Raw genomic sequence first — 23,883 nt, 5'->3', positions numbered from 1 at the left:
TGACGTCAACCTAGCTACCACCTCTCAGAGAGGTGGCTAAGTACATAAATGGAAAATCCCTTTCTGTCTATATAGAAAGTGTCTACATTAAATCTCATACAGAGGCACAGCTACAGTTCCATAACTCTGCTGCTGTAGCCATTGTAACGTAGACAGTCTGTATTTAGGTGTACGCTATTTCTATCACAGTATTTTATTCCTTGTCTGATTTCTCTTTTAAGTGTTCACCTTTTAACCTGTCTTGTTTTTTTCTTCATTTTAACCATTGCCTTATTTGTGTATTTACTGTTTTTTAAAGACAGCAATATTATCTATTGGGGTAAACAGCAAAGGGTAAGTGGGGAGAGTGGATTGAGAACGTGAGTCGGGAACTCCAGCATTTTACTTGTGGCTTTGACTCCCTTACTCTCACTTTAAGGAAGTCATTTAACTTATCTTTGCCTCCAGTTTCCCTATCTGTAAAGTGGGGATTGTCCTTAGCCAGCTCACAGAGGTGATTAGTTAATGCTTGTAACTCACTCTGAAGATAAAAAGCACTCTGAGTGCTAAGCATTATGTTGTATTACTTGTACAGCAGACTACAACTCACAAAGTAGTCCTCATTCAGCAAGAAGTTTCCATACTTGGCCGAACAAAGGAGTTATGGGGGGGGCGGCGTGAGTACATTGGCGACTTTCCAGGAGCCCCAGTAGTGTAACACATTTGTGTCTACAGAGTCCAGGTACCCACGTTCCTCTGTTTTTAAGATGAGCACAGCAATGGGCTGCTTTTTATAATTCCTTGGACTGCATTTAGTCCTCTGACCACCACTTAGCCACTCCTTTTCTAGAGTCTTTTACATACTGAGTGAAATCCTGTTTTCATTGATATCAGTGGTGCCAGGATTTCACCCACTGTTTCTGTCACAGTTCAGTCTAGCAAAAGCCCCCTAGACTTCAAGTTGCCCTGGCCGTCACCTCTCCTGAATGGAAATGCACCTCTCGCTCCCTTCTGACCAGGGTATTTCAGGCAGCACAGTCCCCACCCTGAATATACAGTAAGAGACTCTGAAGAGAGAGTAAACAGATCTGCTTAGGCAGAGATTAATACCAGAGTAATTGTTCTGCGAGTGCTGGTCACTGTGTGTATTCCGGGGTGGGTAGACATGCGCATGCCATGTGCCTGGAGCCAGAGAATTTTGAAAGCAGTGTCTGCTGGCCCACACACATTCCCTGGCTCACCTCGTGCCTCTGACCGAGGAGACAAAGGACCCAACTACTTCTCCAGTTCTTTCTCACCGCTGCGTGGTCTGGGTCAGAACCTCCAGTTTCCAAAGCTTCAGCTTTCTCCTTTATCTGTGAATATATTTAGAGATCTGTAAATAGGTTTTTTTTTAATCTGATTGTTTGTTTTTTTTATGAGCAGTTAGTCTCTCAGACCTGGAGAGGCCCCCTTCTGCCGCCACTCCCTCCTTCCACCCCCCGCCATCCCACTGGCTCCCTAGTTGGATGGTGGACTTTTGCCCAGGACTCCAGGCTTCAAAATTAGTGCTTCCTGCCCGCATGCATTCTCAGTCAGCTTGTACTACATCAAAGAAGCCTACATCGTGGCAAGATGCAGAATCTCCCATTCATTCCCCAACCATACCCAGGAAGGGCAAGAACTTAGCTTTAGAATGCACCTACTGGAAAAGCCCATGAGGCCGCAATCAGACCCAGGCCTGGGTACACCCTGTTCCCGCCTCCACTCCCATACATCAGCCTAACTAAGTAAGGAATGCACCTTCTGCCAGGAGGTCCGACTCAGGAGCAAGAGAGTCTGCCCCCACAGTTCCCTCTGTGCAGTCTTATCTGGAGAGCTGGGGGCATTCTCATAAGCAAGAGACTAAGTCTTCATCCAGATCCGCTTTGGAGGTGTAGGATCCAGCCCCGCCTAAACTGAGCAAGTCTATAAGTTCAGCCCAAGAGAACTTAGTACAACCTAGGTTTCAGAGGCATGACAAGAAAACCCACAAGTCTAGAACTCCATGGGCACCAGATCTGATTCAGTGGTTCCAGTGCCTCTGGTACCCCCGAACACAAACGCCGGAATCCCTTGACACTGGTGAAGACCATTCACCAAGAGCATTGGTTACTCATGGTACCATCTTTGTCTTCAACAGCTGTAGCACTGACTGTTTCTACAGTGGCTCTGATGGTTTGGGTGAACAGGACCCCTCTCACTCCAATTCACTTACTTCCCAAAACTACACGCATCCCCAGTAGAAAGGAGGCTCCACCCCCTCAATGTTCAGTGAGCCTTGGCCTTTTACCTGCGGAGAACAAAACCAGTCAGAAGGTCTCCTAAACTATTTGTTACCATAGTTTAGGGTCAGGCTATATCCTCTCAAAGAATTGCAAAAGGAATCTTTGGCTTTATTTTGCTCTGCTGTCAGCTGTCTAATCTTTCCTCCTCCTCTTGTGGTAAGAGCAAGCAACATCTATGGAATCGCTTCAAGAGGTGCCTTTACTTGATATCTGCAAGGCATCTACAAGGAGCACCGTCCACACATTTGCGAGACACCATGCCTTGGTACAGTACTCCTCGGCATCTCTTGCAATGGCAGTCCTTTGTTTGGCTCTGCCATCTGCAATCTCACATGCTCCTCCTCTTTGAGTACTGCTTGTTGATCGCCCAAAATGGAGTTCGCATAGGGACCAGCACTCAAAGAAGAGAAGATTACTTGTCTTATAGTAACTGGAGGTTCTACGAGATGCGTGATCCCTCTCTGTATTCCACTACCCCTCCTCTCCTTTCCATGTGCTTTAGATCTTCTCTGATTCATGATAGAGAAGGAACTGGAGGGGTGGTCAGTCCACCTCACCCTTTATCCCCTACGTTTGAGGCGCAAGGTGAGCCAGGGTGCATGTGCGGGCCAATGGATGCTGCTTTCAAAATCTCTAGCTCCAGGCATGGCACACTTACATACCTGCAGTGGAATACAGGTAGGGAACCACACGGCTCAAAGAAAAGTTATTTTAAGATAAGTAACTTTCTCTTATAAAGTGCCACACAACACTTGTTATGCAAGCCTATTTAATTCTTAAGCTAAAACTACTACAGAGAACAATAAAAGGGACCCTCATGCATACCAATAAGCTTACCAGAGTTACCCTCCAACACTAACATAGGCTCTGGCAGGAGCAGTCCTTCAGAACCCCACCCAAAGAATTTCCTTCTGGTGTCAAGTTCATTACAACTTCAGCTCACAGTTTTAGAGGTCCTCCATAACCCTAGTGTTTCCAACCCTACCCTAAGGACTGGGGCCTGCCATGGAACATGGGACCTGGCCATTTTCTGGATCAGGAGGAAGGCCTTGAGCCTGTTTAAAACCAAGTTATTTATCCAAAAATCCTTTTTCTGTCTCTTGGCCCCTGGAGAATCCACTTTGAATTAGTATATGCGAACCTCTTCAGGGGATGGCTTCAAAGGACTGAAAATCAGAGGAATTACATTAGGGTCCCCCTCCTAGATAAGTTGCATACAGTTCCCCAATAACATGCACCATTATGTTTTTAATATAATGGACCCCGAAGGTATTAGCCTTAATTCAATAAAGTTTCTCTTAATTCCACAAGGTGTATCCAGAATGTTGCAGGATATTGTCAGTCTGTCTCAGTTTGTACTTGCTAGATCTTTTTAAAACAATAGAAATTTGAACCTCAGAGAAACCTGCAAGAACTGGTCCAATACTATTCCTTGCAAACCCAAAACACGGGGTGCAGCTCACAAACTGCATGACTCGAGCACTGCATATTTCATACAGTCCCATTAGTGAGTATTTTAAGTGTCATGTACAGACAGATATGAATGTGTGTATAGTTAGCAATTCTGGTGTTTTATGTTTGACTTGTAATTGTAACTGACTTGTCCCGTTTCAGCCATACTTGCAGAAGACAAAAACCCCAGTGAGCCTGCACGGAAGAATAAAACTTCTGTGTCTGTCCCAAGTACTCCAGAGCCAGCACTGCTGCATGAACCCTTGGTTGGTAGCCAAAAGAGGAAAGCGAGGAAAACTAAGATCACACATCTTGTTCGGACAGCAGATGGCCGAGTGTCACCAGCAGGAGGGGCTCAGGGTAAGAAAACAGGAGTCTACATTTATGATAAATCTAGATTATTGAGGGTGGTTCTGAGGTATAAGTAAAGTAGTAGGGAAACGTACCCCTAATAGGGAAGCCTGTACTGGAAAAATAATTCTGTAAAAACAGGTACCAATTGGGTCATACCATCTAGGGACTCAGTAAACTCCAAATAGGCAATTTACTGTTGGATAAAAATTTTAGATGTCAAAAAAAAATCTGTCTCTAAACTTCTGTATGAGGAGTGGGAGAGGCACACAGAGAGTGTGCTGAAACAGAGTTTATCTCTCCTAAGGTAACATGCTCCCGGTCCAGCAAAGCAAAAGTATTGTGTCTGCACAGCGAGTGCAGTTAATGGATGTGAAATTGAGCCCTGTAGTGTATATAAAGACAGGGATAATGGGATGTCCCTAGGTAGGTCATCAGCAGTAGGGACTGAACTCGGGATCTCTGGATTTAAAAGCGTGAGCTTCCACTGCCTGAGCAAAAATATCCAAATAGATCACAGTGCATAGCATAAACTTCTATGTCATCCAGCCATTAGAGGGAGGCAGAGAGCCCCAGTAGTAAACTTGGATTGCAGATGATAAAGTCTCAATTAATGATGGAAAAATGCATGTTAACACCTCTATACTAAGCACTGTTCAGTACACAGCTGTAGCTGACTTTTATGCCCCGCTGCCTGCAAGTTTTACTTTCTTTCTTTTGTTGTAGAGGAAAAACCAAAGGAGCTACCACAGAGTAGTCTCCAAAAAACATCAAGTGCGGAGACCGATTGCAACGACGAATGCTCTAGAAGTACAGAAGCAGAGGACACTCATAGTATTACGTCAGGCATGCCAGCTGTGTCCGCATTCTTTAGCTTAGCTGCTCTAGCAGAAGTAGCAGCAATGGAAAATGTACACAGGTCAGTGTATGCTGCATTTCTGCGTTGTCTGACAGGATTCTGCATTACGGCCCTCTTACACAGAATGCATGTGAAATATTTAACACCTGAGTCAATTGGTTTTGTCATTTTTTCCACCGCTACTTCTCTTTTGGCCGCTTAGTTTATAGCACTGCCCTGTTTTAGAAGGGTGAAATGATCACTGGCTTAATTATCAGTGATATTGCCTTTTAATAATATACCAAGAGAACCACAACGAGCAGCGCTGGCTTGCTGAGACGGGAGCAAGGAAGGGTTAGCACTTGTTCCCTCACAACTGTGCAATGCAAGGCAGAAGCAGACAGTGCTGAGGACATCCAAGTGCTTTTGTCTGTAAGACATATGAACACTCTGTGCTGTCATGGAGAGGAGCAGCCCAGATTAACCAGGCTTTGCACCACGTACGACAGTTCTGCCCTGTGAGATTTGGTAGAAGCTGTGGTGAAGGCAAAGAGACCTTCCTTCACTTCCCACACAGTGACAGCACAGGAGTCAAAAGAACAAATTAGTTGCCGCTGGTCAGACTTAGCCTGAGGTTTCTGCCAGAAGTGTCTCCTCTCAGTCAAAGGCCACAGGCACGTTGTGGTTCTCTTGGTGCCACCGGTTACTGTCTAAAAGGTGGACCCTCTGTCCTTCCCAGGTGTCGAAGGCAAGTGGGGAATTCTGAGCCTATATGAGAATGTTAGTGACTTCCTCCATAATTAAGGCCCTACTAAATTCATTGACCATTTTGGTCAATTTCACTGTCAGAGGATTTTAAAAATTACAAATTTCATGATTTCAGCTATTTAAATCTGAAATTTCACAGTGTTGTAATTGTAGGGGTCCTCACCCAAAAATGGGTGGGGGGTCACAAGATTATTGGGGGGGGTTGCATTACTGCTGCCTTTACTTCTGCACTGCTGCAGGTGGCGGTGCTGCCTTCAGAGCTGGGCAGCTGAAGAGCAGTTACTGCAGGCCGGGAGCCAAGCTCTGAAGGCAGGGCTGCCACCAGCAGCAGCGCAGAAATAAGGATGGCAGGGTATAGTATTGCCACCATTCCTTCTGTGCGGCTGCCTGCAGAGCTGGGCCCTCAGTCAACAGCTGCCACGCTCCGGCCACCTAGCTCAGAAGGCAGCAGCACAGAAGTAAAGGGGGCATGGTATGGTATTGCTATGCTTATTTTTGTGCTGCTGCTAGCAGGGTGTTGCCTTCAGAGCTGGGCACCTGGCCAACAGCTGCTGCTCTCTGGCTACGCAGCTCTGAAGGCAGCCCAGAAGTAAGGATGGCAATACTGTGACACCCCTAAAATAATCTTGTGATGCCCCTGCAACTCCCTTTCGGGCAGGACACCCAATTTGAGAAAAGCTGGTCTCCCCCATGAAATCTGTATAGTATAGGGTAAAAGCACACAGGAGGACACCAGATTTCATGGACCATGACCCATTTTTCATGGCCGTGAATTTGGTATGGCCCTATCCATAATGGGGCTGAGGGACACGCTCCCAGCTGTGCTCAAGGAACTCTTATGAGAAATCTGCTCAAAGAAATAATTTCAGAACATTGACAGTCTTGCCAGCTGCTGACCTTTATAAACGGTATGGACAACCTCATGGGCCAGGCCAGTATTCCCCTTGTTAATAAAATTGGTTTTAATATTCAGCGATGTGTATTTGACTATTGCAAGGAGATTTGGAAAATCACACGTGCACAGAACAAAAATCAGATAAGTCTTTGAAGTCTTTTTGCAATCAACTATCTTCTGCAGACGTCATTTTCTTTTTAAGAGACATTTCTCATAAGAAAAGTTTTCTCACAGTGATATCCTTGGTCTTGCACCCAGCCCTGCAGAAAACCACCCTATTAATAACAAAAGCAACGGTGTGAAACAATTTCCGCTTCCTTGCATGTAGAGCAATGTAAAAGACCAAAGAGAGACCAGGAGAGATGCTGAATCAAATTCTATTCTCAGTTACAGTGGTGTAAATTAAACTTCTCTGACTCCAGGGTAATGCCTCGATTTACACTGGAGAAAAGGAGGACAAGTTGGTTCAGTCTTATTCATTCCCTTAATTTGTCTAAGAGTTCCTTGCCCACCTTTTTCACTGTTGCAGTGCCTCTTCTGAAGTGATGTTGGGCTACTTCAACTGGTTGGCATTTTTTTTCTTATTTTGTTCACAATTTATTCTCCCCTAATAGCAATGGCCAAGTAACACGTTACCTATGGTCAGGGGTGAAAGTAATAATAAATTCTTACCAGTATGGGGGCCGAGCCTTGGGTGGAAGGGGGAGGGCTGGGGCATCAGTCTCCCCCAGCCAGCCCATGTGCGCTGCCTGGCCCCTGCCTCTCGGGGCTTCAGTGGCGATTTAAAAGGGCCCTGGACAAAAATTTAAAAGGGCCACCAGCAGGGGAGACAAAAGGGACAGGGACATTAAAGTGCTGCCATGGCGCTTGTGGGCTGCATACGGGCCGGTAACAGCTTCTTACCGGTATACCATACCGGCCCGTACCGGCTCACTTTCACCCCTACCTATGGTCTGAATAACAGACATGTAGATGTAGCAGTAGTTGGACAAATTGCTTTTCAGTTTCCAGTCACGTGGAAACAATGCCTGGGAACTCGTTTCTAACAGAAACTAAGCAAATGCCTCTTACAAACCTGGAGAATGGAAGACAAAATACAGATTTGGATCTGGTGTGCCAGATTCTGCCCTGACTTATACCCCACGCTGTCCTACGAGTATCTGCTGCCGCCCTTTTCTTTGTATGTAAAGTACTTTGTGAATACCTGGGAGTTGTAGGAAAAACATCACAGGAAGGTTACTGTGTTTAACCCGTTGTGTTTGGTTGCCTATATTTAGTTACTAACTAATTTTACAGAGCCCCAGAGGCTATGGAAAACAAATTAGAGCTGGCTGGAAAATGCCACTTGTTCTCATCTGAACTCTTCTGATCGGCTCTACCTTGAGATTTTTTTGAGTGCTGGTTCTTATGGGTATTCACTGTGGGTGTGCATGTACTCTGAACACTAAGGACCAGATATTCTTCATAGCAGTGTTCAAATTCCATATCTGTGCCTCCTCGTGCTGCAAACTGTGGGTGGCACAGACCGACTGACTCATCAGTTTCTTTCTATCGCTCATAGTCTGAGACGAGACTTGCCTACTGGGTCTTACAGTAAGTGACCTGCATGAGAGCTACCTTTACTGCCATCAAAATATGACATCTTTCAATCCATTCCCCCTCATAGCAAGCAGTCCCAGGAGTTCAGCTCTCCATTAGGCTTTTGTCTGATCTGGGATCCTCTTGGTCTCCACCGCATCGACCAGAACCTCCCACCAGTGCCCCTCCAGCATCTTCAAGGAGGCCCAACGATGTCTCTCAGAGGAAACACAATGAAGGTAGAGAGAAACACCCACATAAGAAGACAGAATTGTCCCATAAGTCCTTGAGGAAGAGGGTGGCATCTCCCCTTTCCTTAACTAAGTGAAACTCCATGCCCTGGAGTGGGTGTGCCTGAAGCTCATGGGGAACACAGGCCAGCACTGACAGTAACATGTGCTTCCAGTGGCCCAAAACTAGCCAGGAAAGTGTATACGGACGTACAAGAGCACTTTCCATCTGCCATTAGCAGTACCTCATGACACCATACCTCAGCCTGCATTGACAGATCCCATACCAACGATTCTGGCTAGTTTTCCTCCTGCCATACCTTGGTGTACACCCTTCTCAAGCACGTAACAATTTACATGAAGCAGGAATCACTGATCCTGCTGGACCTGGTGCGAGTCTGACACGTCACTACACATCCCACCCATTACTCACCAGTCCTGACCATGAGCAGAGCTGGGGATGCTCCATACTCACCAGAGTATGCCTTTGGAGAGCTGCCATAAGACACATGGTATCGATGCCTCTGCCATTTGAGTCAGACGCCTCATACTCTGAGGAAGAGAAGGAGCTAATACCTCCAGTTCCGACAAGTCCCCATGCTGAGCATCAGCCTAGATAAGGTTTCTAAAGCATCCTGGAGACCCTTATATCTGATGGACCCATACCTGAAGACAGCAATCAAGGATACCCCCCAAAGGGTTTGCCCCTACCCCTATGATCCTGCCCATTGGCCATAGTGCAGTGCTTGGGACACTTACTATTGACTCCCAGACTTTGACCACAAGGGGTTCTGCTCTCAACAGAGATCACGACCAGCAGAACACTTTCCAGAGGAATTGGAGCAGCTAGCTCCACTCGATCTACTGATGACATCATCATCATCTCTGGATGAAGGGATGACCCCTTCCCGACCCCTCCAGATGCATACAGGCAGTAACAAGAACTTCTCCAGAGAATTGCTAAAACCCTTTAGATCCCACTGAAAGAGGTTCAGGATCCCATACACAAGCTCCTAAATGTTCTGCAGTCAATGGTTCCCTCCAAAGTGGCACTCCCTATTAATGAGGTGATTTTGGAATGACATTTGGCACACCAGAGGTACCAAATTGGAGGCGGGGTGGGGGACGTGAAGTCTAAAAAATTTACCAAACTGTTCCGAAAATTTAACTGAATAGTGTCAGGGTTGCAGGCTAACTAAACCAGCAATCCTGCAGCCTATGATGAAGCAACAAAACAGGCAAGTAATAATTACTTTAAATGTTTTGAAATCAAGGGAAATTTTCCATGATTTAATTGCACTCCACTTTTCCATTATTGCAGGGAATCAGCTATGTCCATTTCACAAGCAAGGGAGAGCAAACAGTCCAGTCGAGGTAGATCTCGGTACCTTTTTAACCAGTTTCATCCAGCTAAAGATTTATTCTCCTATTGTAGAAATTGCAGTGATTGTCTTTGCCAATTAAAGCAGCCCACAAATTTTAAAGTCTCCTTTTGAGCCCAGATGAATGTCTGATTAGTTCATGCAAACTAAATTTGTTCAGAAATTCTTCTCAACGTGTGCTTGGACTGAGTCCGTTCCATCACCAGCTGTTTAGGTTGCACTTGCAAAAAGGAAATGCTTAAGTGAAGTTTTCTCATTTTGTTGGGTTTAGATCTTTCAGGCATGTGATAACTGAAAAGATCTTTTGTTTCATCTCCTTATAAGCCAGATCCATCTCCTGCGCCATAACTGTGAGCACTTTCTACACTTCAAATCCGTAGATCTCTTCAACTATGTCTGTTTCGGGAATGCATTAGTAGGATCTCGAAACCAAGCAAGGGTCTGGCTTGGACAGTGACTCATTTTGTCTCTTGCTCAGGGTCATATTCCTCAGATTAGGTGACTTGCAAATAATCAAATATCTTCTTTCCCAATAATACTGGTGCCTTAACTTGGGAATTGATATCAGCCTGTGAAATCTGGTTCAGACATTTAAGATGGTGTACATCAGTCAAGAAGCTGTAACAATGTCCAAGTTCTTGACTTGCAAAGATATAATTAAAGCATTTGATTTTTCAAGCAAAGGTCTCGTGAGAGCGAAAACTCAATCAAAAGGATAAATGAAGGCGAAGAAGCTTCCAGCGTTAGTTCTCGTTTCTGAACCAACCTGTAAATCTTGAAAAATATCATCAAGAAGCTACACCAGCCACTTGTGCTCCTACCCCGAAGAAGGTTGAAAAGTATTTTGTTCCTGCTGTGGGCACAGAATGTTTGTTCTCACAACTAAACCCAAAACTCCCTGCTTGTCCAAGTGGTCATGGAGTGAAATACATTTCACCATGGTACAGGCAAGGATGACAAAAGACTAGATCTCTTTGGCAGAAAGCTTTTCTCCAACCACTCTACTCCTCCATGTTGCAAACTACCAGGAACCCAAGTCGAAATACGACGTTATTAACTGTAACAATTTCTCAGAGTTCATCAGTAAATTACCCCAGGAACGTAGGCCCCAATTCCAGCTATTCTAGTTGAAGGAAAACTAGAGGCCAAGTACTCCATTCAGGCTTCACTGATTGCAGCAGACAGAGCTTCTCACTCCATGGCGGTCTTAATGGTTGCTAGAGGGGCTTCTTGGTTGCAGGCATTGGGGTTCCCAAAGGATAGGCATCAGTGGTAGATCTCCCCTTCAAAGGCAACAACCTTTTCACTGAAAGAACTGATGAATCACTTCACTTAATCACTTAAAGACTCGGGTGCCACCCTGCATTCCTTTGGAATATACACTCCGGCATATCACGGAAAATATTCTAAGCTGCCACAGCTGCTCTATCTCCAGGAGTCCTATGAGCCACTGAGAAAGTGCGAGATGGTAAAGTCTGCAAGACACACTGCACCACTGTTCCTTCTCCAGACACAGCTGTCTACCAAGCTGTCATTTGGAGGGACGATCAAGGCCCCTTTGGTGGCCACCTGGCCTGTTTTCTTCCAATGTGGCAGCACTTAACTACGGACAAATGGGTCTTAGACAACACCTCAACACAACTGAGTTCCTTTCTACCCCTTTTCCAAAACTTCCCTCGCTGTTCCTCTGCAAGGATTCTTCTCATGAGAGGCTTCTCAGGCAGGAGGTAGACTCCCTAATCCACCTACCAGCTATAGAGCCAGTAGCTCCTCAACGCAGGGGGAAGGGTTTTTATTCCAAATACTTCCCAGTGCCCAGAAGAAGGGGTGGACCCATCCTGAACCTCAGGCAGCTGAATGTCTTCATCCACCACTCAGGATGCAGGCTAATTACCCTGGCTGTTATAATTCCCTCTCTGAATATAGGTGGCTGGTTTGCAGTTTTTGATTTAAGACACGCTGTCCACCCAGCGCACTGGAGATCTATGGTGGGATGAGACCATTTCCAATACAAGATGCTCCACTTTGTCCTTTCAACAGCCCTGCGGGTTTTTACAAAGGTCAAGTCTGTAGTGGCAGCACATCTTTGCCATTAATGCTATCATGTATTACCCTATTTAGACATCTGGCTCCTCAAGGGACAGTCATATCAGGAAGTGCAAATAGCAGTCACACTGCACACCCACAGTGAATACCCATAGGGACCTCACATATTGAAGAACTCCAGTTGTTACAAGATCAGTAACCTTCCTTTACCTAGCATATGTCATTACTAAATACAAATACAATAGTCCTTTATGCTGGCAGTGTTAAGGTGCCTTAGAATGGGCACAAAACACATCTGCACCTACACCCACTTTAAGGCACCTAAACACTCCCAGAGTGGCATAAAGTAACTTAAAAGGAGAATGATGCTGTCATAGTCTGGGGTGCAATCAAGACCAATGAGGATCTGTGTCACCACCTGCCCTGCAACCTTGGCTTCCTCCCAATGCTTTGCTGGTATAGCTCCCAACCTGGGCCTCTGATTTTTCACATTTGCTGTCTGGTCACCCTAGGGTCAATGTACAACAGTTTTCTACTTTTCTGGCATTACCAGACAATTCAGTTTAAACACAACACTGGATTAGTTTTGATTAAAAAATGAAACAAATTTATCGATAAAGAGACATTTGAAGTGAATACAGTTATAAGGTGTTAAAGTCAGAAATGATGACGAGAAATAAAGATAAAATGCTTTCTAGTTAACTAAAACTTAACAGGTTAGACTTGGTTCAAGGTAAAATTCTTACCACGTGTTCCCTGCAACAGAGTTGACCAAATTCTCTGGTCAGAACCTCTCCCAAAGTACATCAGGATGGTTCCTTTTACTCCGGGGGGAATTGTGCACCAAAATATTAAAAATTCTGCACAGAATATTTTAAATTTTGAAAAAATCTGTATATTTTATTTGTCAAAATAACACAATATAATCACTCCAGTTTCAATTATTTTGGCAATTTATTAAAAATAGCTGTCAGGAAGTATGGCTGTAACAATACAGACAACAAAAAGATTCGGGATTTTTTTTGACAGGTTCCTTACTAGACATATTAATACAGAACTCTGAGTAATAATTCATTTAAACTACAATACAGAAACCTATTTTCCGAACCCCTCAGAAGCAGTGCAAAGGCTTGGGGGAGACAGGAGTAAGAGAGGAGCTGAGGGAGAGGGAAGTAATTGGTGGGAAGGAACCTGGGTGTGAACTTGGAGGGCTGCTGGATATGTATGGAACAGGGTTTTGGGAGAGGGGACACGGGGAGGGATTCTTAGGGAGCTTCCCCCATGCATACCCTGGCTGACCTCTTGCCTCTCCCATTCAGTCAGGCACATCCGCCTCATCCCTATGTGTCCTGCACCCCCATGTGTCATTGCACCCCCTATTCCCATGTGTTCCTGCACCTCCTCCCCCTGTCCTGTGTCTCTATGCCACCACATAGCGGCCCTCTTCCCCCATGTGTCTCTGTGCACCCACTCAGTCACCTCACTTCCCCCATGAGGCCCTGCACTCCCTTCCCCCATGGTCCTGTGCCTCCACTCCCATTCAGCCCCTAGTCTGTCCTCCCCCATTAGCCCTTATGAACCCCTGTTTGTGACCCCCCCCCCCCCCGCAGCCTCATATGTCCCATGCTGTCTGTCTCCCCAGATCCCGTGTCTCCTGACCAGGACTGAGAAGTGCTGTGAAGAAGACACTGCAGCCTTTCTCTTCCCTATGGTAGCTGGGGCTGTCTGGGAGCGGCTGCTCTGTTCTAACACCACAGTGCCCTCTTGTGGGGAAAAAGGCAGAACTGCACCAACTTTCCACATAGAAGTTATTTTCTGTAGGGGAAAAAAAATATACACCGCACTTGAATTATGTGTGCACGCTAGGGTAACCAGACAGCAAGAGCGAAAAATCGGGATCGGGGTTGGGGGGAAGGGGGTAATAGGAGCCTATATAAGAAAAAAACCCAAAAATCAGGACTGTCCCTATAAAATCGTGACATCTGGTCACCCTCGCGCACGCAGTGGCACAGAATTCCCCCAGGAGTATCCTTTGTCTTAGGTGAATGAGAGAGAGAGTGAGATTCCCTGGTGTGGTTTTGCACCTCATTTTTATAGTCCAGTCTCCCTTTGAAGTGGATTCTTCTGAGGATTTCCTCTCAAAGCAAAGCCCTATCCAAACAGTAAAGAAGGCGACAGGAGTCTGGGGGTGAAGGTGCTCCCGTGCTCTTTTCTTCTCTCCTGTATATGATGACATGTAGATTTGCCTTGTCTTCCTCTTGCTGTCTCGGGGACCCTGTTTACTACTTATAGTCACTTGAGGTAAACACATGCTCCTTAGTGTAAGTTAGACCTGCTGCCTCATCAGGGCTATGTGGGTTTGAACATGTGCTACCAACCTCATATGGGGGGAACTCGTAACTACATATAATGTTGCTACACACATGTCACCATGATAGTATTGACCAGTGAGTTATTAGTTTTCTAATTGTACCTCACAGGGCATATTTTGTGCAAAGATTATTACCCAATGTGTATACAGGTTGCACTTGGTCACACGGGCCCAAAGCTCTTGTTGCTATGTATTTGATATGTTACATTAACCTCACAAGTCGTCACTATTTTTGTAGTTAAAATGCAGAGGTGGGCTGTCTGTGCAAATTTAAAAGATGAACCACATATGAAATCTCCAGAGTCCATCTGCTTCCACAATTTATGTTGAATGCCAGCACATAATACTGGTGAACATGGACTTCTTTTGGAGTTCGTCTTTACGAAGTCCTGTACAGGGATATCATGTACAAACTAACGTAAATATAACAACAACATGGAGGTTTTGCTGGAGTTGGTCATGAAAAGTTGGTGGCAGATTCTAGAGGAACCTAAATACTTTGCCACTCGCAAGTCATTGAGTGCGCTGTTTACTGCTTCCTGAAATGCAGTAAGTGTAAATGGGATGAGAGCAGTATTTCACCATATTGCTTTAACTCAGATCCATAGGTGTTTATTTTCAGCATGCGCTCCTTGTGTGTTTACGTCTCTTCCACGAGTAAGCAATATTCTTTTGTTTCTCAGGTCTCCAGCTGTGTCACAATATACGGCTGCCCTTGTGTGCTTGTAATTTTCTGTTGTGCTTCTGTGGCCTACTCAGATGCCGTCAAGACTTCAAATTTGTTTTACATTGGCTTCATAGGACATTTTCCGTGACTATTTCCTTGTAGCATGCCACAGAACAACTAATGTATTAGTGCAACACCAACAGCAGTTTATAGTTCTGTAGAATAAGACAATTAAATGACTTCATCTACGTGTTTCATCCTTTCTAGTCTCAAAAATCTACCATTTTGCATATAATTATGGATGTTTTTCTCTGTTTTTTTTGTAGAAGTCAGAGGGCAGCGCCTCTCCCACGTGACGGTCAGCCAAAAGAAATGTCTCAGGCTCCGGTGCTTATTTCCTGCGCCGACCAGTGAAGCTCCACCTTATTGTAAAACATTGTGCTTTACCTAATATCCTAGCCTTGTCTTTACCAAGGGAAGCTAGTCAGTCCATATGATGGAAAATATAGACTTGCAAACAAGTGCTTATTGCTGTGAGTGGCCCAGATTTCACTTGAAGCCAGAAGTTAGCAACTTGGGCCAAGTCCTCCAATTGGAACCCAGAATCTAGGAAGGTGGTGTTATTTGTCTAATAATGAAAAGAAATGGAATGATCCTGGAGCTTGCTTTCTATTGAAGGCTTTTAAACAGTAAACAGGTGGTTTGTGTGAAAAAGGCTGCCTTTACAGTAGCTCACACAGCATCTCTTCTATCAACCAGAGGGTATGGAAACTAGTTTCATATAATACCTAGTTATTCTAAACAAAAATACAAAAAAAAAAAAAAACAAACAAACACTGACGCACTGCACTAGTTATTAGATATTCTTAGTCATTTTTGTACATGAAGATTTAAGTTCTAAGATGGTTTATATAATAGGTTATGCCTACATTTATATTGTAGAATGAATTTAAAAACCTGTTCTGGAGAACTCAAGGCAGCATGGACAGATGTACCATTGTTAGCGGTGTTTGCTCAACCATGTGGTCCAGATGTTCTGCACTTTTATATTTGCCACCACAGTGGTAGAGTTTACTGGGCAAAAATTCTGACAGGCTGTGTTTTGATTTTGTTGTTTGTTCATTTTTTTAATTTAGCATTGAATAACCAGAATGATTTGCATTAGAAAAAGGAGTGGCATATGGGAAAGAACAATACTGCAGATTATGGACTGGTCTTTCATGCATTGGAGGGTCCCTTTATTCTGCACGGAGGTCTAAATGACTGAGTGAAATGGTCATGTAAACAAAAAAAATTACTACAGATACATTGTTCAGAAGTGACCTTAGTATTATTTCACTATTCTAAAAACCTTGAAGACATGACTTCAGTATACATGCACACTGATATACATACCTTTTACATTTGACAGACACTGGAATTGTTGTAATTACTATGCACAATCTAAATTGGCTTTGTAGATTGTATAAAAAGAGCCAGTTATAGTTTGTGTTGGTAAAGTGGTAAATTGTATGCATGTAAACCAGGATTGAAGAATAATGTTTGACTAAAGTTAGGCTATCAAGCAGAGATCCACCTGCCAGTTCCTGTCCTTGCTTTTGTTTTCTTTATGTATTCTGCTCTCATAAATACATCCCAAAAGCCAGCACCAAGTGTATCACTTGGACTGTATCTTCACTATATTGACTTAAAATATTTCATAAGCCAGGTGGTTGTTTCCTACCAACAGATGCAAAATGATTACTAGAAATTAATCTGAAGCTACAAATTCAACAGGGTACTTCTTTCATAGCACAAGATGTTTCCCTACGTTTTGCGTCATAGCACAAAGATTTACCAAATTGGACCCCAGCAATAACTTTCTATTAGTCTTCTTCATACTGGCTGAAGTTTTGATAGTATTAGGTTGAGTTTGAAGCTCTTTAACTAAGTCTTTAAATAATGAGAGTTTACATGGTTCTATCAGGCATTTTTATTTATACTGACTGAATTGATGTGTTTTTTTGGGGTGGGGAGGGATTTGTAATTCTAATTTGATGTAATAGCCATATGGAAAGTAACTCTATTAATGGTTGCTAGATTTTAGCCTTTTGTTGCTGTAGATAAGTGCAGATCTTCAGTTTAAATGTTGGGAAATGTTATACAACATACCACACAAGTTGTAACAAATGATGAAGAATTGATAAAAAGCAGATAGCTTGGAAAATATGATTAAAATGCATGTAAAATATCACCCTCAAAGATGCTGGAGGAAGATATGTTGGCAGAAGGGAAGAAAAAGGAAATACACTTTAATAGTAATAAGAGAGTTAAAAGGCTTTCTAAACTTCAGGTAGAAATAAGACTGGTAAAGAGCCCCCTATTATGCCATTGTAGCATGTGGCAATATTTTTAATAAAACTTTATTAATGTTTTCTAAATTATTTTAACAAAACAGAAAAACTGTCAACATTTAAAACTGTTGGGTCACAGTGAGGGGGCTGTTGGCATTTTGGACCACTTTATAAATTATAATTAGCTGAAATCCAAATATTGTATGGTGCAGGCCGTTCACCTTGACAATGGTACTAACTTATTTCTCTAGAACCCACTAAAGTAGATATATTTTTGCCAGAGCATCCCATCATTCTTCAATTTGAATTTCAGTATTGTTCCTTAAGATATTTCTGTATATTAATGGTACCTTTTTAAAAGAAAAAAAATTACTTTTTTCTATGTGAATCAATATCTTACTTGATCTGCTTTTAGAGAGGGGTTGGGGCTGGGTCAATTTACTGGATATGACTGTTTTCAGATACTTAAAAACCTTTTTGTAGATATGCTTAATTTTTAAGCAGTTAGGCACTGAGAGTAGCAGAAATCCTGCAAAGCTTTATAGTTCATTAGGCACTTGCCTTCATTGGTTCTCGGGGTGATGTCTTGATCTCAGTAGCAAGAATTTTCCCTGAATCTACTGGAAAGTGTAGCAGTATTTTCAGGTAACAAAATTTGTTAGCACAAGAAAATTTCAGACCAACATTTTACTGTATTGGGTTTGTTTTTGTTTTTTAATTTTTATTATTTTCAGTTGCTTTCATTTTGGAAAATCGGATTGCTGTGGTATGTACATCAGCATACCAGCAAATACTTTCACCCATTGACATATGTCCACAAATGCTTCTAGAGAAGAAATTGTTGCACCTTATGTATATCTCAAGCAAACCAAAATATGATGCTTTTCTGCTTTGTTTATTCTAATTATGTTGTATCATTCGTTACTGAACTCATTTTCACGTAGCTAAACCTGTTGATATTTTTGCATTTAAACTTAATTTCTGGATCTGAACCTATGTATAAATCTTTCTTTTAAAAAACAAAAAGCAATTATCCCAGTCCTCTCTGAATTCTTGATGGGAGTGAGGAATCTTGTCTCAAGTGTAAAATGCAGTACTGTTCCAGTTTTCTTTTGCTTTTATTTATTTGGTGATCTTTGATATTTTATGTGTAGTTTTGAGGTATACAAAGTGTATTATAGTAGCTAAAGCTACAGACATAAGCAACTGGGAGAAAAATACTGTAATGTTTTTATAATTGTTTCAGTACTGTAAATGAATACAGGAAGAATGTTCTGCAGAGCATTTAAGATGCAGGTTCTGATCCCCACGTTGTCTTATAGTCCAGATTAGACCAAAATTGATCAAAAACGGTATGGAGATTAAATCATGCTGTTGTAATTATGGCAGTATTTATCCCTTGAATGTGCTGTAATTCCAGACATCGAATATATTTATTTAAGATACTTGAATGCTCTTTTATACTAATTTAGTGTCCCAAAGTCATGAGCAAAGGATTTGTTGTTAGTTTCAATTCCCAGTTTATAGTGCCAGTGCATGAGTTTTGAAATAGAAAATAAACATTGGGTTGGGAAAGGAAGCAGAACCCTATGAGCTGGTATTTAAATTTCAACTCTTTTGTCATTTCCCGCCTTATTTAATTGAGTGACATTCTGTCTATATAGCATGAAACTGGTAGACACTCTGTATTGCCACTTTGCATCCATGTCGAAACCCAGGAGAGTTGTAACTTGCCCCAGAATAAGGACATACATTAATCTGGATGACATCTCTAATGATAAAGGGGGCATCTTTTAGTATGAGGCATTAATGTGAACCAGTTCTAAAATGTGCTGCAGATTTAGCTACTGGACAAATATTGGAATATGCTCTAAAGCCATAAACCTGAGACAGTTAAGAGGGTGTCAAAGAAAAGACAGCCTCTTCTCAGCATGGTGAAATTATGGCAACAAAGGAGAGGTAAAAGGCTTTACATTCTGTAAAAGAAAAAAATAGGATGATAAATAATTCATTGGGTTTGCATGATGATCTTGTGTACAGTGATTGTTGGCTGCACCTCCCCAGATGAATGCTAATATTAATAGGGTTTCCTCTACTAAAAGGCTATTTTCTTTGACTTCCATTTGCTTTCCATTTTCATTTTAAATGGAATGTAATCTGTTCAGCCATCAATGCCATTTTTATATCATGGTATGCTTTAATTTCCAAGAACAATATTTATACAAAGGGAACAGTGTGACACAAAATATACAGTGAAAGCTGTATTGTTTATATTGCTGTTATGCTTTTGACTTGTCATAGTCATATAGATTGTCAGACATTGTCATTTAGCTCATATTGGTTCAATAAGATGGTTTTTGTGACAACAGAAAATGTAGAGCTCATCAGGTGATTAACTTCAGATATTCCCAAAGGAAATGCAGTAATCCAAAAGCTGCTTTTAATACTTAGTGGGTTACATTCACTATATCATGCTTTCAACTGAAAACATAATTGTGCAACTCATATGTCATAAACCATGTTTTATCCATTAGACAGTCTTTCCTCTGCTTGTTGGATTGTAGAGTTTCTAGATATCTTTGTCCCATTTTGTAATATTTCCAGCATTAATTCTCTTTACCTTGTACATGTGTGAAAGAGTCATCTACAACTGTCAGAATATTAAGTCATTTCAGGACATACAGAGCTGTATATTAATGCATTTAGGCTGTGGCAGAGAAGTTTGCCTTTTCCCCTCAATTCCCCAATAAAAAGTCACAGTGAGGTTTACACTTCTCAATTAAATACCAAGTTAGTCTTGCAAATTTTCTAATAACTAAATTTACCTCTTTGAAGAAGATTGTAGAGGGGGGACACTGTACCTTAAACTTGTCTGCAGCTCATTAAGGCAGCGATCCAGAGAGAGCCAATTCTATGCCCTAATTCAACAAAGTATGTAAATTCAAACTTACTAAACTCTTCAGCACGTGCTTAAATGTTAAGCATGTGTTTGTGTGCTGTCCTGATTGTCGATGTTTCTGTGAACTGGAGCCTTAATTCACATTAGACTTTAAACAAATACTAACAGTTTAACATTCATTAAGATTTTCCAGAGAATTATTTTCTAATTACTGGATTCTGATTGTGTTATCAAGTACCATGTAGAAACTCTCCATATGCTTCAGTGGAAAAAGATGTTACCTCACAATCTGTAATAGAAATTACTTGGCTAAACGTGCCTCCTCAAATAACACTCTAATCCTACCCTTTTTACTCACAGAAGTAAAACAGTCTCCCTCCACCTCCAACCCCCCCAAATCATCTTCACACCAGTGGCTCGAACTTTGAAAGTGACCAAAGAAATGTATGTAATGCAGAGCAGTGACCTGCAACTTTTTCTCTATGAACTTAAGTATTTTACACTCGGGAGTTCAACTGTAAGACAGCCTGAGGTTTCTCACACTCTTACGAACTTTTATTTTCGTAGGTTTCAATCTTTCCCGTGCATATCATATGGTAGGATGAGATTTTTGAAAGTATCTAAAGTGAATAAGGAATACAAACCCCATTGAGCTACTCACTTAGCCACATTAGAAAATCCTACCCCTAAACAGAGTTTGCTTTGGCCATCAGGTCGTTCAGTCTATCAAGAGCTAAAACATGACTGAATTTCTATTGTCTGTTTTCATAGGGCCTGATCCTTCAACCTTTATTCTCACACATAATTCCATTGACTTCTGGTCCATAATTTGTCTTTATTTGCTCTAAAATTTGATGTAAACATGCTTTGTAGTAATTATTTCCATTCAGTGGTCTAATAGCACTCTTCCCTTCGTAGATTAATAATCACATTTATAAAATACCTTTCCTCAAAACTTATACCTAATTTGATATTTTTTAAAATGCACATGTTAATTCATGTGTCTAACATGCTAAAGTACATTAACTGTGATCATGAAACTGTATAAAGTATTTGAAAACAACCTTTCAAATAGATTACTTTATATTCACTCTATTTTAGCTATCCAATATGTACTTGTAAATAATTTCCCATTTTAAATTAATGGATGCAAATAAATACTTTAAGGAAGTTGAGCTTTTTTTGATATTTCACCTGTGCTTGTTTACCTTAATGTGACTAATGCACTAATTTATTAGTCTGGCAGTGAAGGAATTCTACTAAGATTCAGATTGTTTTTTTTAAACTGAAAAATCTTGTTAGCCTCCTGAAAAAACAAGTTATTCAGAAACATAAACTGAACTAGATTGTCCAAACTGCACGCTATAATTTCTGTTTTCTTTAAAACCAACAATGTAACTACTCCAGTAGTCAATCAAAAATATGTTGGCTGGGAGTGGTGATATTTTAAATAGTTGTTGTTGTTACACAGAAAATATGCCCAAACTAGCATAGTTTAGACTGCTTGTTTTGACACGCTGAGCTTCCTAGCACCACTGAAATCAGTGGAATGACCCCTACAGATCTCAACAGGCTTTGGATCTGGCTCTTACTGTGTGCTAATGCTGGCAAAGCACCATTGATTTCAATGGAAATGCACCTGTGTAAAACTGGAGGAGCACAGTGAAGAATCAGGCCCTTTGTCTATCTCTGCTTTCTCGGATTTCGTCTTACACACCTGATTGCACGTTTCATCTACAGCCCACAGACAATTAACTGAAATCATCTTTACGTAACAAAACCCTTACTTCATCCGTAGTCCTAGGACAGCAGGGGATTTATTTTTTAAAAATAGATCCTTATTTTAAAATGTAATACTGGTGATGATTATTGCTTAGGGTTTATATTGTGGTAGCACCTCCAGGCCACAACCAGGTTGGGCCCCATTTGAACTTGGATTGTATTCAGTCCACAGTTTCCTCTTCTCCCCCCCCCCCACCCCCATATGCTTGAAAATGTAGATTCTTGGGGTCCAATCCTCCACTCTTCATGGACCTGAAACTTCCATTGACTTCACTGGGATGTTTTTGGTGTGCAAGGAATGCAAGGTTGTGCCCTCTCTGGATAGTATATAGAAGATAATACTTAGGGAACTGTGGCTGAAGGTGGGGTTTTGTGAATGCACATGTGCTTTCCTGGCCACAGCAGGTGCATGCCTATTGAAACCAGTGGAAGTCCTTGATACCTGTGACAGCAGAACTGACTGCATATAAGAGAGTCAAGAACAATGGGAGAGAATTCCTCACTCTTTTCTTTAATACTTATTCTGTCCTCCTTTACACAAGGGAGCAGAACATGTGAGCTGTCCTTCGTCTCCTATGTCTGAAAACTCTAGGCTCCCTACAAAGACATGCCAGGATTTGAACAGATGCAGGCAATGTTACAGGGATGAAGAGATCACATGGACAAAAAGGAAGGGCTTGTTATAATGAAAGAGAAATGCCAAGGGTATGTCTTCTTATGAGGAGAGCTCTAAATCCTCCACCTAATATTCTGAGTCTGTCACACTAGGGAATTTTAAATCACCATCCTTTTTTGATTACACAGTAACTCTAAAACATGATTATCTTTGCTTCATTACTCAGATTCTTTCTTTTTGTCTGCTTTCATTTTGTTCCTACCCACAAAACAACTTCTTCGCAAGAGATTTTAAACTGGCTCCAAGTGCATAGGACCTCTTCTGAAACCCAGTTCTCACCTGCCTTGTGTTTGCCAGGTGCATGGCATTATATTTACATTCTGTTAGTTCAGAGAGACACGTCCCTTTGTCACTCTACATCATTGACCCATTTTCCCACTGTTTTTCCATTTCTTTAATATGCAACTAATCCTTTCAAAACAGAATTCTTTTTCAAGTGGAAAAAGCAGAGTTTGAATACAAAAAATATACGCGATCATTCCATAAGCAGCCTAAAAATCATGGAATAACCAGTTCCTCAGTAGGATATTAGCACTTTGTAACAAAATGAGATACATTATATATTTGCTGCAAAGTTTTGTTTTGTGTTTTTTCTCAAAAATAAAACCTATAAGATATCAAGTCTACAGTCCATTCAGTGTGAACTTGTGTGGACCATTTCCAGCACAGTAACTATCAGAATTTGAGTTTTTAAAAAGTTACAATAGAATTTTGAGACTTACTCTGATGTATTTAAGCTTAATTGTCCTTTGTTAATGGCTTTCCATTAACTAGAGAGGTATGTCAGCTCTTCAGCTGTTGTATATCTGCATAGCTCCATTAACTTCAGCTGAGCTGTCCCAGTTTTAAATTAGCTGAGAATCTAGCTTATTTAAAGTTAGTAATTTATTTCACTTACAGGAGTTCACAAAATCAGTCTCTTTTTCAGTCCTTGGGAAGAAACTGGTCAAAAGAGACCCAAAAACCAAAATCTACTCAACAAGTTCAGTTAGAATATTAAGCTTAACACTAAGCTTGACACTTGTTGCTTGAATGCGAACCTTTTATGCTTTTAAGTCAGCGCTGTAGCAGTTGTTCATTTTAAATCCATTGGGTTCCTTTGCTATCTTAGCATAATTGGTTATGCTTCTTAGTCACAATATCTAGTGTACTAGGTGGATGATTTTTTTGTTGTTTCTTTTTGACATCCGTTTGAGAAATTTCCCTGAGTCACAACACACTCTATGAATGCAGTTTGTCTTTGATCAATAAAAGTGTAAAAAAGATGTAATGTGCACTTGAACTCAGTCCTCGCATACAAACAAGGACTGCAGACTGAGGGACAATTTAG

At 41.7% G+C, this 23,883-nt stretch overlaps 1 protein-coding gene across 7 annotated transcripts in view; it reads left to right on the top strand.

Moving 5' to 3' along the window:
* BBX (BBX high mobility group box domain containing) overlaps positions 1 to 23,177 on the top strand; it is a 216,066-nt gene extending 192,889 nt beyond the window's left edge. For all 7 annotated transcript variants that reach the window (XM_030582309.1, XM_030582282.1, XM_030582307.1 and 4 more), the window contains 3 exons: positions 3,900 to 4,097; positions 4,815 to 5,007; positions 15,190 to 23,177. In XM_030582309.1, the coding sequence (XP_030438169.1) occupies positions 3,900 to 4,097; positions 4,815 to 5,007; positions 15,190 to 15,277 (479 nt within the window). In that variant the 3' untranslated portion in view covers positions 15,278 to 23,177. The remainder of the gene's footprint in view (positions 1 to 3,899; positions 4,098 to 4,814; positions 5,008 to 15,189) is intronic.
* The last annotated feature ends 706 nt before the right edge of the window (positions 23,178 to 23,883 follow it).

The sequence above is a fragment of the Gopherus evgoodei genome, chromosome 1 (genome assembly GCF_007399415.2).
Source record: "Gopherus evgoodei ecotype Sinaloan lineage chromosome 1, rGopEvg1_v1.p, whole genome shotgun sequence".
NCBI lineage: Eukaryota > Metazoa > Chordata > Testudines > Testudinidae > Gopherus > Gopherus evgoodei.
Note: the sequence above shows the minus strand (reverse complement) of the source record. Positions and strands in the feature narration are given on the sequence as shown.